General features: G+C 47.2%; 1 protein-coding gene across 1 annotated transcript in view; it reads left to right on the top strand.

Annotated features, from left to right (window-relative positions):
- Positions 1 to 411: 411 nt before the first annotated feature.
- Positions 412 to 17,930, top strand: part of LOC139555185 (ski oncogene-like) — a 65,665-nt gene continuing 48,146 nt past the window's right edge. Inside the window, exon 1 of the mRNA XM_071368776.1 lies at positions 412 to 1,740. Coding sequence (XP_071224877.1) covers positions 841 to 1,740 — 900 coding nt within the window. The 5' untranslated portion in view covers positions 412 to 840. The remainder of the gene's footprint in view (positions 1,741 to 17,930) is intronic.

Raw genomic sequence — 17,930 nt, 5'->3', positions numbered from 1 at the left:
AAATCCTTCTGTAACCTGTCTCCTCCACTTCATCTACACTGACTGAAGTGGATTTAACAAGTGACATCAATAAGGGATCATAGCTTTCACCTGGATTAATCTGGTCAGTCTATGTCATGGAAAGAGCAAGTGCTCTTAATGTTTAGTACACTCAATGTAGATACCACTGACACCAAGACTGTGGTATCACACATATATTTATGAACACTGCCATGGGTACATTCATGCATTATAAAGGCTCATTGGAACTAGTTTTAATAGTTTCAATTGAGATGAATGTATTCTCCCCATTGAGGTCAGACTCCACCCTTACTTTCCAGTCTACTAGGTTTTTGTGGCTGCTGCTGCAGCTGCCATGGTATGAGGGGGAGGGACAACTCGTTCAGGGAACAGCCAGCCCGGGGAGTCAGTCACATTCCTGGCCGGGATTCAATGACTGAACCAGACACAAACAAACAGAGAGAGAGAGAGAGAGAGGGAGGGGAAAGAGAGAGAGCGAGAGAACGCCAGACTGCTCAGACTTGGCATATTTGAGGATCACATCGTGCAGACTAGACATAGACATTACAACCAGAGACTGCTTTGGAGAAGATAAACATTGTATCGTTTTGACGCTCTTTTGTGAGTGGTCCGACGGATTTATCTTTCTTATCTGTGGACTGGGGAGAGTTAAGAGTATTTCATCTCAATAGTGTCTTATCCTCATTTTTTTAACAGATAACGACCAGGGCCGGTGGTGACATTCTCTAGTGACATGGAAATGCCCTTTTGGTGGATTTTGAAGACAACTGATTAAAATAGATCGCGTAAATTTGAACTCACTTCTCTAGTGGCAAAAACATGGAGGCTCCATCAAGCTTTCAGCCTCATCCCGGACTTCAGCAAACTCTGAAGCAGTTTCATTTGAGTTCCAGGAGCTCCCTTGGTGGACCAGCGGCGTTCTCCGCTCGGTGGCACCAGGAAATTCTCTTCAACAAAGATGGAAAAACAGCTGAACTGATGCTGGCCATGCCTCCCCTGACACCCCAGGTTTTGTCGGGGCCGTTGTTCATTCCGTCCGACCGCTCCATCGAAAGGTGCGAAACTGTCCTGGAGCGCGAGACAATTTCTTGTTTCGTGGTCGGCGGCGAGAAACGGCTGTGTCTGCCGCAGATTCTCAACAGTGTCCTGCGGGATTTCTCGCTTCAGCAGATAAACTCGGTGTGCGACGACCTGCATATCTACTGCTCCCGGTGCACTGCGGACCAGCTGGAGATCCTCAAAGTCGTGGGTATCCTGCCCTTCTCTGCCCCATCATGCGGATTGATCACCCAGACGGATGCTGAGCGCCTCTGCAATGCCCTCATTTACTGTGGTATCTACCCTCCTCACTGCAACAAAGAGCTGTCTGGCTCCCTAGAGTTGGAGAGGACGGAAAAAAGCTTCAAAGTATACCACGAATGTTTTGGTAGGTGTAAAGGGTTATTTGTCCCAGAACTGTATACCAGTCCCAATACCGCCTGTATCCAATGCATGGACTGCAGACTCATGTACCCCACTCACAAGTTTGTGGTCCATAGTCACAAAAGACTAGAGAACCGGACAGTTCACTGGGGGTTCGACTCGGCTAACTGGCGGGTCTATGTTCTCCTGGACCCGGACTATACAGGGAAAGAAGAGAAGGCTGTCCTGGATCAGAACCTCAAAGAAATGAAAGGCAAATTTGACTTCGTGAACAAGTTCTCAAACAAATCATGCCGTGTAAGTCTGTTCAAGTTTTTTTTTGAAGTTTGTGCTTAAAATATCTTTTAACATATTTGATGACATACATTAACATTGAATTAAGTGATAATGCCCGAGAAGCAACCAGTCAGCATTCAGGATTAAACCCACCCGTTGTATAATTAAGCAATAAGGCTCGAGGAGGTGTGGTAAATGGCCAATATACCACAGCTAAGGGCTGTTCTTATGTATGATGCAACACGGAGTGCCTGGATACAGCCCTTAGCCATGGTATATTGGCCATATATCACAATCCCCCAAGGTGCCTTGTTGCTATTATAAACTGGTAACCAATGTAATTATCAAAATAAAGAAAGTCGCACACTCCATGTATAATCTCCAGGCAATTTAATGGGTATTTACCAACGTTTCGGCATCACTGTGCTGAAACGTTGGTAAATACCCATTAAATTGCTGGGAGATTATACATGGAGTGTGCGACTTTCTTTATTTTGATAGTTTATTCGTCTTAGTCAGCACCTCCACACAAACTATGATTCTGAGTGTGCGCCAGCTCATGTTTTTTTTAATCTACCAATGTAATTAGAGCAGTAAAAATAACTGTTTTGTCATACTGGTGGTATAAGGTCTGATATACCACGGATGTCAGCCAATCAGCATTCAGGGCTTGAACCACCCAGTTTATCATTTGTGATAACCTATTGGTTAATGTGTTGTTATTCATTAATCAATGGTAGTGTTTTGAAATAATGGCCCTATTACACAGTTGCGTGTTAAGAACAACTAAGGATATCTGAATATGATATCTTATTGCATGCCATTTAGCCCACACTATTGAGTCATTCCATCACTGTTACATTTGCAACTGACAATGTACAGTAGGGATGACCAACCTGTATATAATGGCCCCTTCCCCTGCCCTGTTCTATTGGTCTCACTCACTCACTCACTCACTCACTCACTCACTCACTCACTCACTCACTCACTCACTCACTCACTCACTCACTCACTCACTCACTCACTCCACACACATTCATACATTCATACATTCACACACACACATAAACACACACACACATTCACACACGCATTATTTATTTCCAATGTTTTCCTCTCTGACTTTTTGCAGAGCAGGTACATTGGTTTAAATTCACATTAAAAAGGTTGTTTTAAAATGTTCCTTTGAAAACAAAAGAACCTCAAACTTTCACACCCTGAGTGGTCCTCCACTCCACTCTCCTTGGAACCCCCATAGTGTAACTCAAGGGCATCTTCATATGACAGATTTTATTAGTGTCAGAGAAGGGAGGGGGGCTGGGGAATCCATTATTGGGCCACAAGGTGGGTTAGGGGATAAGAGTTAAATGAACTATGGGTTATTACAATGTGTGTTAGATCAGGATAGGTTGTGTGTGTGTGTGTGCTTGCGTGCGTGCGTGCGTGCGAACTTGAGCCCATTGAATGCAGGGTGGTGGAAGGTTTTCAGGGTGAACACTTGCCTGAGGTCTATGGCTGTGCTGCCTGGCTCCACGCGATGCTCACAGATGTTCAGAGTGGACAAAGGACAGGGAGACATGGTGGCTGTTTCCCTCAGCTCACAGCAGCTGTTGAGTGGGACTTTGCTAATGACTGGACACTATGTTTCACCGTGGTGTAACAACTACACTATGAATAGGAGACAGGCTATGTCTCTTCAATATTCCTCTCAGTCACTTTACATTTCATTATTATTCCTACACAGGAAATTGTGGAATTTGGAATTGTGGAATTTGGAATTATTATAAATTAATGGAGGTCTACCTCGACCAAGAGAGGCTTGGTTGAATATTAGTTCTGAGCGATCAACCGAAATATAGATTATTTTTCAGTTTTTAACAACTAATTGACTGACGTCAGTTCAAATATTTTAAATAAATTGAGTTTTTTTCTCTCCAGTGAGCTCAATGCACATATTGCATGGTTTCTCTAGAGATAAATCACATCCAGCCTGAACTGTGCGATGTAGTAGGGAGTTGTAGTTTCCAACAGGCCAATATTCTACATAGGTTAGCACATAAAACATGGTAGTTAACTACAATGAACATAATCGATTATGCATCTACCAGTCTGTGTTTCTTTTAAGCCTGCTATGGAAGAGACAAGAATGTTTATCGTGAGTCTCAACGTCAACAGTGAAGAAGCGACTCCGGGATGCTGGCCTTCTATGCAGAGTTCCTCTGTCCAGTGTCTGCGTTCTTTCGCCCATCTTAATATTTAATTTTATTGGTCAGTCTGAGATATGTATTTTTCTTTGCAACTCTGCTTAGAAGGCCAGCATCCTGGAGTCGCCTCTTCACTGTTGACGTTGAGACTGGTGTTTTGCGGGTACTATTTAATGAAGCTGCCAGTTGAGGACTTGCGAGGCGTCTGTTTCTCAAACTAGACACTCTAATTTCCTTGTCCTCTTGCTCAGTTGTGCACCGGGGCCTCCCACTCCTCTTTCTATTCTGGTTAGAGACAGTTTGCGCTGTTCTGTGAAGGGAGTAGACAGCATTGTACAAGATCTTCAATTTCTTGGCAATTTCTCCAATGGAATAGCCTTCATTTCTCAGAACAAGAATAGACTGACGAGTTTCAGAAGAAAGTTCTTTGTTTCTGGCCATTTTGAGCCTGTAATCGAACCCACAAATGCTGATGCTCCGGATACTCAACTAGTCTAAAGAAAGCCAGTTTTATTGCTTCTTTAATCAGAACGGCAGTTTTCAGTTGTGCTAACATAATTGCAATATTTTTTCTAATGATCAATTAGCCTTTTAAAATGATAAACTTGGATTAGCTAACACAACGTGCCATTAGAACACAGTTGTGATAGTTGCTGATAATTGGCCTCTGTACGCCTATGTAGATATTCCATTAAAAATCTGCCGTTTCCAGCTACAATAGTCATTTACAACATTAACAATGTCTACACTCTATTTCTGATCAATTTGATGTTATTTTAATGGACAAAAAATGTGTTTTTCTTTAAAAAACAAGGACATTTCTAAGTGACCCCAAACTTTTGAACGGTAGTCTATATTCTTAATTTCTAAATTGCTTGTAAAACGGCTTCCAATGTCTCTCTTTTGAGACACAGTAACATTGTGCCCTCTACAGTTTTCAAAATCTCACAGTTAATGCACATTTAATAATACATTTACATAATCTGTGTCATTTCCACATAAGAAATGGACATTCAAAACTTCACAGTGGCTTGGACCTAAAGAAAAAATGTATGTGTGTCAAAATGTCCACCACCTTACTGCTGCTGTCATAACTGTAGTCATCATGACATGATATATGGTCAGTGTTTCATATTTTCAAAACTGTGAGGTCTCTGCTTCAGGGGGCATAGGGTGGTGTGGGGTTGTGGTGTGTGCTTGTGCGTGTGTGTCTGCCTGCCTTGGTTCACAGTCAGGAGTGTCCCAGTTAGCAGACAGCCAGGCCTGGTCCTTGGGGAGCTGCACACCAGTGCTCCCATACATCACTCTGACAGGGGAAGCTGCTGAGAGGCTGGACTGACAGCCCTGGCTCGCTTACCCATAAAACAACAACAATGTTATCAACCGACCTCAGACCCACATTAATGTCAGGGTGTGTGTTGGGTCAGACCTCACCCAGGATCATGTCTGTCTGTTTGGGCCTTCAGTTACACTACTGTACACAGTTCTGTAAACTAGGTTCAGATAAAAATGACCTTTTTGCTATTTTTGAGTATTTTCTTTGAATAAAAAGATAAAGAATATTGAGATAATAGGTCATTCAATTATAAACATTTCCAAAGTTCTGTAGAACAAGTTGAACAGGGTTTCTACATTGTTCGGGTACAAAGCAGACAGGGAATTGAGGGGGATGACACCAGAGGTCAGGGGGGGACTGGGACCAGAAATCGTCCCTGGCATTCTGTAATGTGTTGTGTTGGTGGCAGGGAAGTCAGGCGCAGGAGAACGAACTTGGTATAAACGGAGTCGTTTAATACGTCCTCATAAAGCTCCAAAAACCAAAATATACAAAAAATAATAAAAGTGGGTACAAAACCCGTCGCACACCGACACATGACTTGCACAAAACATACAATCAAACAGTCTCCGACAAGGACATGAGGAGAAACAGAGGGTTAAATACACAACATGTAATGATGAGATTGGAACCGGGTGTGAAGGAAGACAAGACAAAACCAATGGAAAATGAAAAATGGATCACTGATGGCTAGAAGGTCGGTGACGTCGACCGCCGAACACCGCCCGAACAAGGAATGTCACCGACTTCGGCGGAAGTCATGACACATTTCTAACACACCGGCCCATTTTCCCCCCGTTGATGCCCCCACACTGCGCTAAAAACCTCAGTTAGACAGGCCAACTGGGCTAAAAATGGACCAGCCAAGGCCAGTCCGCCCCTGTCAGAAGTCCATTGTGTCTGTTTTAAATCGAATCCTGCATTGGGTCATTTAGCCATTGCCTAATGTAAAGATGGGGGTAGATTGGAAGAAAACAGGCTGTAGACTCTCATTGAAGAGATACGGGCCCAGTGGGGCAGGGCCTTAACATGTGTTGTTAAAAAGCTGTGACATCTGACCTCTATCCACAGAGACTGACCCCACTCACCCCCACTATTTTTACAGCGTCCAATCAGATGTCCTTGTGTCCAGTCCACTGGCCAGATGGCTGTCTGATAAAGGACAGAGAGACACAGCAAATAAATAAATACAAATAACAAACATTATTGCGATCTAGCCTAGCAACCACGCAAATACAAAAACACATAGTACCACAGTATCTATCATACAGGAAACAAGTACACCAGCATACAACACAAACAAATTATCTTATGAAACCCCACAATTCAAATAAATAACCAAATATCAAAGGTACAAAAACTGATATTGATTGCTTTTCTGAAATATGAATTCCACCTGTTCTTCTATTTAGGGAAATACATAAAATATGGTTTTGTGAGGAATGACTCAAATATGTTTCCCCCCCTCATTGTCCAATATTTCTTAGTATAAGCTTTACAAGTAAGAGCAATAACATCAATCTTGTGCATGAGTGTAGAGAAGAAGCGGACTCTGGAGACCCGTGTAATCCAAACTTAATGGAAGGGATATTAAACTTGTTCATGTCAGGCCAATTTCTCATGCCATCGTTCTGTTCACTCCATCAAATGAGCCTCAAACCTGGGACCAAACCAGTTAACTGAGTACTGTACTCTGAGGTGGAGAGGGACGGTGTGTGTTTTATTTTTGTGTAAAGCCCTACATCTGTGTGCTTATGTATTGCTCTGTGTCACTTATGGCTAGCAAGACAAATCAAATGTTATTTTTCACGTGCTGAATACGACAGGTGTAGACTTTACCGAAGGCTTACTTTACGAGCCCTTTCCCAACAATGCAGAGTTAAAAAATACAAAAATAATCCAAATAAGCAGAGAAAATAGGAAATATTAACACAATAGAATAATGAGGCTATATACAAGGAGTGCCAGTACAGAGTGAATGTGTAGGGCTATGAGGTAGTTGAGGTAATTGAGGTAACATGTACATGTAGGTAGGGGTAAAAGACAGTGTTGTCTGTATGTGTCTGTGTGTATGTGTATTAATGTGTGTGTGAGGGGGTGTATATGAGTGTGTGTGCAGTATGTGCATGTGAGTGGTATTATGCCTGGATCAGCTGGGCTGGGTGATTCAAATGAGCTCACTGCCGGTTCATTTCCGCACCTATCTGTCTCCTAACCTCTGGGAAGCCCTGAGAGCACACATGGTTCATCCTCCCTGCCCCTGGCCCAGCCCTGTCTGACCACCACTGACCCAACACACACTTCCTCACTGACCAGCACCTCCCCTAAACGGACCATCCAAGCCAAACTCAGTCCCAGCATCTCCAACCTCTGCCTCCAGTTCAACCTAAACCATAGCCTAGTCCCTAAGCAAACAAATATTTCAGTGGATAATGCATCCAGCCCAGAGTGTTGTTGGTAGGATTCAATATAAGGAGCTCTGAGTCTGTTCAATTGCCTCATCTGTAAACCCTTTTGAAAACATGGCTAACTAAAGTGCATCATCTCATATTATATGTGATTGAAGGAGAGTGAGAGGCAGTGTCAGAAAGAGGGGTGTGAGGAGCTCACAGGGGTCTCGCACTCCATTCTCCAAAGGCTGACCCCCAGCTCCGTCAGCTGGAGCTCTGTCATGGTGAGGGGTGCTGAAGACCAGCTACCTCCTTTGTTCCAGAGCACTGCCTTTCAGAGGCTGTTAAGTGCAGCCATTCCTTTTTTTAAATGTCTTGTTTCTTTGGGTGGTGCGTGGGTAAAATGGCTCTAACTCACAGCCTCTCCCAGGGTGGGAAACCTATGACTGAGCACTTTGCTGTGTCTGTCTGTATCAATGGCATCCTGTTCCATGTAGGGCAGCCAGTCGCCACTGACTGGTCACTGTCTGTCTGCTTCAAAAGCATGCACACTAACCTGAAAGTACAGCTTCAAGTAGACCTCATACCATTATTCATAACCTATGACAAATAGATGGTACAGTGTTTGTTGATGTGGTGTACATTCTTTAAAGGTGGTGTTTAACATTAGACAGTCAGAGAAGGAGATTAGTGAGGAGGAGGTGGAGAAGAGGAGGAGATTAGTGAGAAGGATGTGGAGATTAGTGAGGAGAAGGAGGTGGAGAGGAGGAGGAGATTAGTGAGAAGGAGGTGGAGATTAGTGAGGAGAAGGAGGTGGAGAGGAGGAGGAGATTAGTGAGGAGAAGGAGGTGGAGGAGATTAGTGAGGAGAAGGAGGTGGAGAGGAGGAGGAGATTAGTGAGGAGATGGAGGTGGAAAGGAGGAGGAGATTAGTGAGGAGATGGAGGTGGAGAGGAGGAGATTAGTGAGGAGGTGGAGGTGGAGAGGAGGAGATTAGTGAGAAGATGGAGGTGGAGAGGAGGAGATTAGTGAGGAGAAGGAGGTGGAGAGGAGGAGATTAGTGAGGAGAATGAGGTGGAGATTAGTGAGGAGAAGGAGGTGGAGAGGAGGAGATTAGTGAGGAGAATGAGGTGGAGAGGAGGAGGAGATTAGTGAGGAGATGGAGGTGAAGAGGAGGAGATAAGTGAGGAGGAGGAGGTGGAGAGGAGGAGATTAGTGAGGAGGTGGAGAGGAAGAGGAGATTAGTGATGAGAAGGAGGTGGAGAGGAGGAGGAGATTAGTGAGGAGAAGGAGGTGGAGAGGAGGAGATAAGTGAGGAGGAGGAGGTGGAGAGGAGGAGATTAGTGAGGAGGTGGAGAGGAAGAGGAGATTAGTGAGGAGAAGGAGGTGGAGAGGAGGAGATAAGTGAGGAGAATGAGGTGGAGAGGAAGAGGAGATTAGTGAGGAGAATGAGGTGGAGAGGAGGAGATAAGTGAGGAGGAGGAGGTGGAGAGGAGGAGATTAGTGAGGAGGTGGAGAGGAAGAGGAGATTAGTGAGGAGAAGGAGGTGGAGAGGAGGAGGAGATTAGTGAGGAGAAGGAGATGGAGAGGAGGAGATTAGTGAGGAGAAGGGGGTGGAGAGGAGAAGGAGAGGAGGAGGAGAAAGCGGTGGAGAGGAGGAGATTAGTGAGGAGATGGAGGTGGAGAGGAGGAGGAGATTAGTGAGGAGAATGAGGTGGAGAGGAGGAGATAAGTGAGGAGGAGGAGGTGGAGAGGAGGAGATTAGTGAGGAGGTGGAGAGGAAGAGGAGATTAGTGAGGAGAAGGAGGTGGAGAGGAGGAGGAGATTAGTGAGGAGAAGGAGGTGGAGAGGAGGAGATTAGTGAGGAGAAGGAGGTGGAGAGGAGGAGGAGAAAGCGGTGGAGAGGAGGAGATTAGTGAGGAGTTGGAGGTGGAGAGGAGGAGGAGATTAGTGAGGAGAATGAGGTGGAGAGGAGGAGATTAGTGAGGAGAAGGAGGTGGAGAGGGGGAGGAGATTAGTGAGGAGAAGGAGGTGGAGAGGAGGAGATTAGTGAGGAGAAGGAGGTAGTGAGGAGGAGGAGGTGGAGAGGAGGAGGAGATTAGTGAGGAGAAGGAGGTGGAGAGGGGGAGGATATTAGTGAGGAGAAGGAGGTGGAGAGGAGGAGATTAGTGAGGAGATGGAGGTGGAGAGGAGGAGATTAGTGAGGAGAAGGAGGTGGAGAGGAGGAGATTAGTGAGGAGGAGATTAGTGAGGAGAAGGTGGTGGAGATTAGTGAGGAGAAGGAGGTAGTGAGGAGGAGGAGGTGGAGAGGAGGAGGAGATTAGTGAGAAGAAGGAGGTGGAGAGGGGGAGGATATTAGTGAGGAGAAGGAGGTGGAGAGGAGGAGATTAGTGAGGAGATGGAGGTGGAGAGGAGGAGATTAGTGAGGAGAAGGAGGTGGAGAGGAGGAGATTAGTGAGGAGAAGGAGGTGGAGAGGAGGAGGAGATTAGTGAGGAGATGGAGGTGGAGAGGAGGAGATTAGTGAGGAGGTGGAGAGGAAGAGGAGATTAGTGAGGAGAAGGAGGTGGAGAGGAGGAGGAGATTAGTGAGGAGAAGGAGATGGAGAGGAGGAGATTAGTGAGGAGAAGGGGGTGGAGAGGAGAAGGAGAGGAGGAGGAGAAAGCGGTGGAGAGGAGGAGATTAGTGAGGAGATGGAGGTGGAGAGGAGGAGGAGATTAGTGAGGAGAATGAGGTGGAGAGGAGGAGATAAGTGAGGAGGAGGAGGTGGAGAGGAGGAGATTAGTGAGGAGGTGGAGAGGAAGAGGAGATTAGTGAGGAGAAGGAGGTGGAGAGGAGGAGGAGATTAGTGAGGAGAAGGAGGTGGAGAGGAGGAGATTAGTTAGGAGAAGGAGGTGGAGAGGAGGAAGAGAAGGAGAGGAGGAGGAGAAAGCGGTGGAGAGGAGGAGATTAGTGAGGAGATGGAGGTGGAGAGGAGGAGGAGATTAGTGAGGAGAATGAGGTGGAGAGGAGGAGATTAGTGAGGAGAAGGAGGTGGAGAGGGGGAGGAGATTAGTGAGGAGAAGGAGGTGGAGAGGAGGAGATTAGTGAGGAGATGGAGGTGGAGAGGAGGAGATTAGTGAGGAGAAGGAGGTAGTGAGGAGGAGGAGGTGGAGAGGAGGAGGAGATTAGTGAGGAGAAGGAGGTGGAGAGGGGGAGGATATTAGTGAGGAGAAGGAGGTGGAGAGGAGGAGATTAGTGAGGAGATGGAGGTGGAGAGGAGGAGATTAGTGAGGAGAAGGAGGTGGAGAGGAGGAGATTAGTGAGGAGGAGATTAGTGAGGAGAAGGTGGTGGAGATTAGTGAGGAGAAGGAGGTAGTGAGGAGGAGGAGGTGGAGAGGAGGAGGAGATTAGTGAGGAGAAGGAGGTGGAGAGGGGGAGGATATTAGTGAGGAGAAGGAGGTGGAGAGGAGGAGATTAGTGAGGAGATGGAGGTGGAGAGGAGGAGATTAGTGAGGAGAAGGAGGTGGAGAGGAGGAGATTAGTGAGGAGAAGGAGGTGGAGAGGAGGAGGAGATGGAGGTGGAGAGGAGGAGGAGATTAGTGAGGAGAAGGAGGTGGAGAGGAGGAGATTAGTGAGGAGAAGGAGGTGGAGAGGAGGAGGAGATGGAGGTGGAGAGGAGGAGATTAGTGAGGAGAATGAGGTGGAGAGGAAGAGGAGATTAGTGAGGAGAAGGAGAGGAGGAGGAGATTAGTGAGGAGATGGAGGTGGAAAGGGGGAGGAGAAGGAAGTGGAGAAAAGGAGGAGATTAGTGAGGAGAAGGAGGTGGAGAGGAGGAGATTAGTGAGGAGAAGGAGGAGGTGGAGGAGATTAGCTGTGGCTGTGACTGTAGACTTGCTGAGAACAGATGCCTGGATGGGGTTTGGTGTTATTTTATGATCATCAGTTCATCTGCGATAGCCTCGTGATTATGAGATACATGATTAAGACTCTGCTCCATCTGTGTGGATAGCGAAAATCCTGGAGCCTGCACCTGCTGCTGGGAGGAGGAGGAGGTTTTAATCCTGGAACACTCCTGGAATGCACTGACTCGGTTTGGATGAAAATGAACATCTGGACGGCTCGTCGGGGGTCTGAGTGATGAATCTGAGTCTAGTGTCTAAGTTTGACCTCTTCAGACAGGGAAACTGTAATGTTCCTCTTCCCTCATGTTTGGTTGGCCTTACTGCTAACTTAGTTACTGCTAACTTTGTCTGGAATTTTCATTATTTGATTGTTAGAGAACAGGATATAGAAATATGAGAATATGTCTTCCAGACTGGCTTGCTGCAGCAACACACAAGGCTTAGTAATATTCTGATGATTCTGATGAAAGTTTCTGTCTATAGTTTTTGAAGCCACAGACAGTATAATTTTTTATTTATTTATTATGTCCATCTTGGTTTGCCTTTGAACTAACCTGCAGTACTAGCCTGTGTTTGTTGATCTATCAGACCAGTGCTACAGTAATGTAGCTCCAGCCAGAACAGAACAGAGCAGGGCCTGCTGGTGCCATATGACAAATCGGCATGCTGCTCTCGCCTACGTTCCGCCCACCAACCACCCCCAAAGCTATCAGGAGGATTAGCTCACGTAGCTGAACCAAAAAGACTGCTCAATGTTCAGACAGCATTTGTTCCAAATGATGGATTTAAATGCTCACAAATCATGCAATCATTTCAGTTGTAGCTGGTGCAAATTGTAGGCTACGCTACAGTAACTGAATAGGAAAAGTAGTGAATGTTTTAAGAATTTACTACTTCCTTGCTCTCCAGGATATACATCATTTCTTTTAGGATGTATTGGAACAGATTAACTCTCACTGTAGGTTCAGTTCAGAATTCAAACAACCCAAGACGGAGAGGAAAGCATCTGTTAGCAACCAACATTATTCTGTAATCACTAGGTAAGAAAGTCTGGTTTGCATGAAATATGGTTTTTAACTGAGTGTGTGTCCCAGGCAGCATTCAGAGTTCTCTCAAAGACTACACGCACGCACGCACGCACGCACGCACACACACACACACACACACACACACACACACACACACACACACACACACACACACACACACACACACACACACACACACACACACACACACACACACACACACACACACACACACACACACACACACACACACACACACAGGCTGGAGTCTCCTCCATACAGTAGGCCTGTGATTGGAGGGCCGATGTGGTTGCTAAGCAGAGCTGCTCTTCCTCTGCTAAATAAGAACTTGGTGCTCTTTCTCTGGCTGGTGGGCTGAGAGGAGTGTGCCAGAGCTGAGCAGCACAACAAACACAGACAGGCAGGCAGGCAGGCCTCCCCACACAGACTTACACTCAGCAGAGCAGAGAGACTGTAGGTTTCCCTTCTCCACCCTCCTCTACCCTGCACAACAGATACATCCTCCTCCTCCTCCCTATAGAATACACACCTCGTCCTCCAACTACATCACATACAGTAGACCTCCTTACACAGACCTCCAACCGCCTCCTCGTCCAACTACACCACATACAGCTGACCTCGTTACACAGCCCTCCAACCACCTCCTCGTCCTCCAACTACATCACATACAGCGGACCTCGTTACACAGACCTCCAACCACCTCCTCCAACTACACCACATACAGTAGACCTCCTTACACAGACCTCCAACCGCCTCCTCGTCCAACTACACCACATACAGCTGACCTCGTTACACAGCCCTCCAACCACCTCCTCGTCCTCCAACTACATCACATACAGCGGACCTCGTTACACAGACCTCCAACCACCTCCTCCAACTACACCACATACAGCAGACCTCGTTACACAGCCCTCCAACCACCTCCTCCTCCTCCAACTACATCACATACAGCGGACCTCGTTACACAGACCTCCAACCACCTCCTCCAACTACACCACATACAGCAGACCTCGTTACACAGACCTCCAACCACCTCCTCCAACTACACCACATACAGCGGACCTCGTTACACAGACCTCCAACCACCTCCTCCTCCAACTACACCACATACAGCTGACCTCGTTACACAGCCTTCCAACCACCTCCTCCTCCTCCAACTACATCACATACAGCTGACCTCGTTACACAGACCTCCAACCACCTCCTCCTCCTCCAACTACACCACATACAGCTGACCTCGTTACACAGACCTCCAACCACCTCCTCCTCCTCCAACTACATCACATACAGCTGACCTCGTTACACAGCCCTCCAACCACCTCCTCCTCCTCCAACTACATCACATACAGCTGACCTCGTTACACAGACCTCCAACCACCTCCTCCTCCTCCAACTACATCACATACAGCTGACCTCGTTACACAGACCTCCAACCACCTCCAACCACCTCCAACTACACCACATACAGCGGACCTCGTTACACAGACCTCCAACCACCTCCTCCTCCTCCAACTACACCACATACAGCTGACCTCGTTACACAGCCCTCCAACCACCTCCTCCTCCTCCAACTACACCACATACAGCTGACATCGTTACACAGACCTCCAACCACCTCCTCCTCCTCCAACTACATCACATACAGCTGACCTCGTTACACAGACCTCCAACCACCTCCTCCTCCTCCAACTACATCACATACAGCAGACCTCGTTACACAGACCTCCAACCACCTCCTCCAACTACACCACATACAGCGGACCTCGTTACACAGCCCTCCAACCACCTCCTCCTCCTCCAACTACATCACATACAGCGGACCTCGTTACACAGACCTCCAACCACCTCCTCCTCCAACTACACCACATACAGCAGACCTCGTTACACAGACCTCCAACCACCTCCTCCTCCAACTACACCATATACAGCAGACCTCGTTACACAGACCTCCAACTACACCACATACAGCTGACCTCGTTACACAGACCTCCAACCACCTCCTCCTCCTCCAACTACACCACATACAGCAGACCTCGTTACACAGACCTCCAACTACACCACATACAGCTGACCTCGTTACACAGACCTCCAACCACCTCCTCCTCCTCCAACTACACCACATACAGCAGACCTCGTTACACAGACCTCCAACTACACCACATACAGCTGATCTCGTTACACAGACCTCCAACCACCTCCTCCTCCTCCAACTACACCACATACAGCAGACCTCGTTACACAGACCTCCAACCACCCCCTCCTCCTCCAACTACACCACATACAGCAGACCTCGTTACACAGACCTCCAACTACAGCACATACAGCAGACCTCGTTACACAGACCTCCAACCACCTCCTCCTCCAACTACACCACATACAGCGAACCTCCCACCACCTTCTCCTTCTCCCTACAGCACAGAGCTTCTCCTCCTCCCTACAACTCCTATTTTACACTACAGAACATAGAAAGCACACCATTCCTACTGCCCAGAAGGCTGCCATCCATCTGCAGTCATTCTGTCCTGCCTGTCCCTCTGCAAATGAAGAGAGAGGGTGATGATGACTGTGATGTCAGGATGACCAGACAGCCAGGCTCCATCTCTGCTCTGAATGAAGGAGTGGGAGACTAATTTATCTGCCTTTCTGCTCTGTTATATCCTATCAAGGCAGGCTACTATGCTGTGTATCTACTCTGTTATATCCTATCAAGGCCGACTACTATGTTGTGTATCTACTCTGTTATACCCTATCAAGACAGGCTACTCTCTTGTGTTTCTGCTCTGTTATACCCTATCCAGACAGGCTACTATGTTGTGTATCTACTCTGTTATACCCTATCAAGACAGGCTACTCTCTTGTGTTTCTGCTCTGTTATACCCTATCCAGACAGGCTACTATGTTGTGTTTCTGCTCTGTTATATCCTATCAAGACAGGCTACTCTCTTGTGTATCTACTCTGTTATATCCTATCCAGACAGGCTACTATGTTGTGTTTCTGCTCTGCCTTGAAGGCAGTGGATTTGATATCTCATACTCTGCTCTCATACTGCAATGTCTTTGCTCATCCACCCCCTGCAAACTAATAGACAACCAGTCCTATTAACCACATCACCACATGGCTAGGCTATTTCCTTCTGTGCTAGTTTTGTCTGGTAAAAGCTTTGGGATGCGCAGAGCAGCTATTGTCTATTGGTGAAAAGCTGTGAGCCCATGTGTGCTCTTAAAATCATCTCTACATGCTCAATAACAGCGCTGCCGGCAGGCGGACAGACAGACAGGCAGATAGGCAAGCAGGCAGGCAGACAGACAGGCAGATAGGCAGACAGGCAGGCAGATAGGCAGGCAGGTAGACAGGCAGGCAGATAGGCAGACAGGCAGGAAGACAGACAGACAGACAGACAGACAGACAGACAGACAGACAGACAGACAGACAGACAGACAGACAGACAGGCAGGCAAGCAGACAGGCAGGCAGGCAGGCAGATAGTCAGGCAAATAGGCAGGCAGATAGGCAGATAGGCAGGCAGGTAGACAGGCAGGCAGATAGGCAGGCAGACAGACAGACAGGCAGATTGTCAGGCAGATAGACAGACAGGCAGATAGGCAGACAGGCAGGCAGATAGGCAGGCAGGTAGACAGGCAGGCAGATAGGCAGGCAGGTAGACAGGCAGGCAGATAGGCAGATAGGCAGGCAGACAGACAGACAGACAGGCAGATTGTCAGGCAGATAGACAGACAGGCAGATAGGCAGACAGGCAGGCAGATAGGCAGGCAGACAGACAGACAGGCAGATTGTCAGGCAGATAGACAGACAGGCAGATAGGCAGACAGGCAGGCAGATAGGCAGGCAGGCAGGCTCACATATCAAATGAATTTAGCACAGGTGTCTTTATTCTACTGGTCTGTACTGGGCTGAGTTAGACTTGTTTATTCAGTATTACAGGCCCTCTTGGTCTGTCATGGTCACTCCCATTATTGTCTCCTTCTTTACCGCAAAGCATCTAACTAGTCCGTCCTTTCTCTCTCTTTTGTTCTTCCTGTTTCTGACAGGAAGTGCCCTCATTCAAAAGCCTTGATGTGTCGTTGCAGACGTGTCACTCCTGATTACTCACCAGAGCAGGGCTCTGTCTCTCCTTTAATCCCTCCACACACTCCCTCACTCCCTTTCTTCCCTCCCTCCATTTCTGACATGGCGGCTTTCGCATTTAGAGAGACAGGCACACCGATTGGGGATGCTATAGGCTCAGAGAGAGAGAGAGAGAGAGAGAGAGAGAGAGAGAGAGAATCTTCCCTCTGCAGGGGCCTTAGATGATGAGATGGCCTCATTCTGTGGCGCTGCCAGGGTGGGGCCCTTAACTGGAGCTCCCGTCCTCTGTCTGGTTTGCCCAGTGGGGCTGTGTGAGCCGGTGGCGTTGATGGGAGTCTGGCTGGCTTTATTTCCAGCCAGTCAGCGGGACCGCAGACAGACACAGACTGACTCAGCCTGAAATAGAGCTTGGATGGAGACTTGCCCTTTATCCCATAATGAGGAGACTTATAAACCCAGTGTCTTAAGGCAGGGAATTGTACAGTGTTAGGGCAGAGGTTAGCTTTTACATCACCTTAAAAATCTCCAAGCTGCTTTTCAGATTATCATCATAAATTGGGTAGTCACCTCCTCTTTTGGCACCAACAGCTTAATCTGCTGCATAGTGAAGAGCAGAGGCAGAGTATCCAACTCCTATTGAGGTTTCTGGACCTTTCTGGATGTAATGTGCTCTTTGGCAATGGAGAAGATGAAGCAAGGTCTCCTGAGATGGAGTAAGTGAATAGGGATTAAGAGATGGGTTATCGTGACGTTGTGGAACGTTCTGATTTCACTATTGAAAGATTGGGTACATTGTTAATACAATGATATACAGTTACAGTAGTGAAATTGCAGATGAACCCATGACAGACACAACAATAGGTCAGTCTGTGTCACACATGGAATGTATGAATTATTCCAGGGCTATGACAGGGCAATGTTGGAGCTCATCTCCACAAAGACTCCCATCTCTGCATGTCCATATTTAATTCAGGCCTTTCAGCTGCTCAACTGTACAGGCTGATGATAGAATGAGCCTTTCCAGAGGGATTAGTCGCCCTCTCATCAGCCGGCACCCTAATTTCTCTTCCTTTGTTGGGGTGCAGGCTGTACTAAATGGGATAAAGGACCTTGGCCGGACACAGTGGGAAGGAGTGGATTTTGTGTGGCTGGCAGGTGCAGTGGAGTGCAGACGGAGTGACAGTGGGGTTTTGAGTAGTGTGTGTGTGTGGGTGTGTGTCTGTGAGTAAGTGTGTGCTTGTGCGCATCTGTATGAGTAAGTGTGT

The sequence above is a fragment of the Salvelinus alpinus genome, chromosome 2, assembly GCF_045679555.1.
Source record: "Salvelinus alpinus chromosome 2, SLU_Salpinus.1, whole genome shotgun sequence".
NCBI classification, from domain to species: domain Eukaryota; kingdom Metazoa; phylum Chordata; class Actinopteri; order Salmoniformes; family Salmonidae; genus Salvelinus; species Salvelinus alpinus.
The sequence above is the reverse complement of the archived record's forward strand: the minus strand, read 5'-3'. Positions and strand labels throughout refer to the sequence as shown.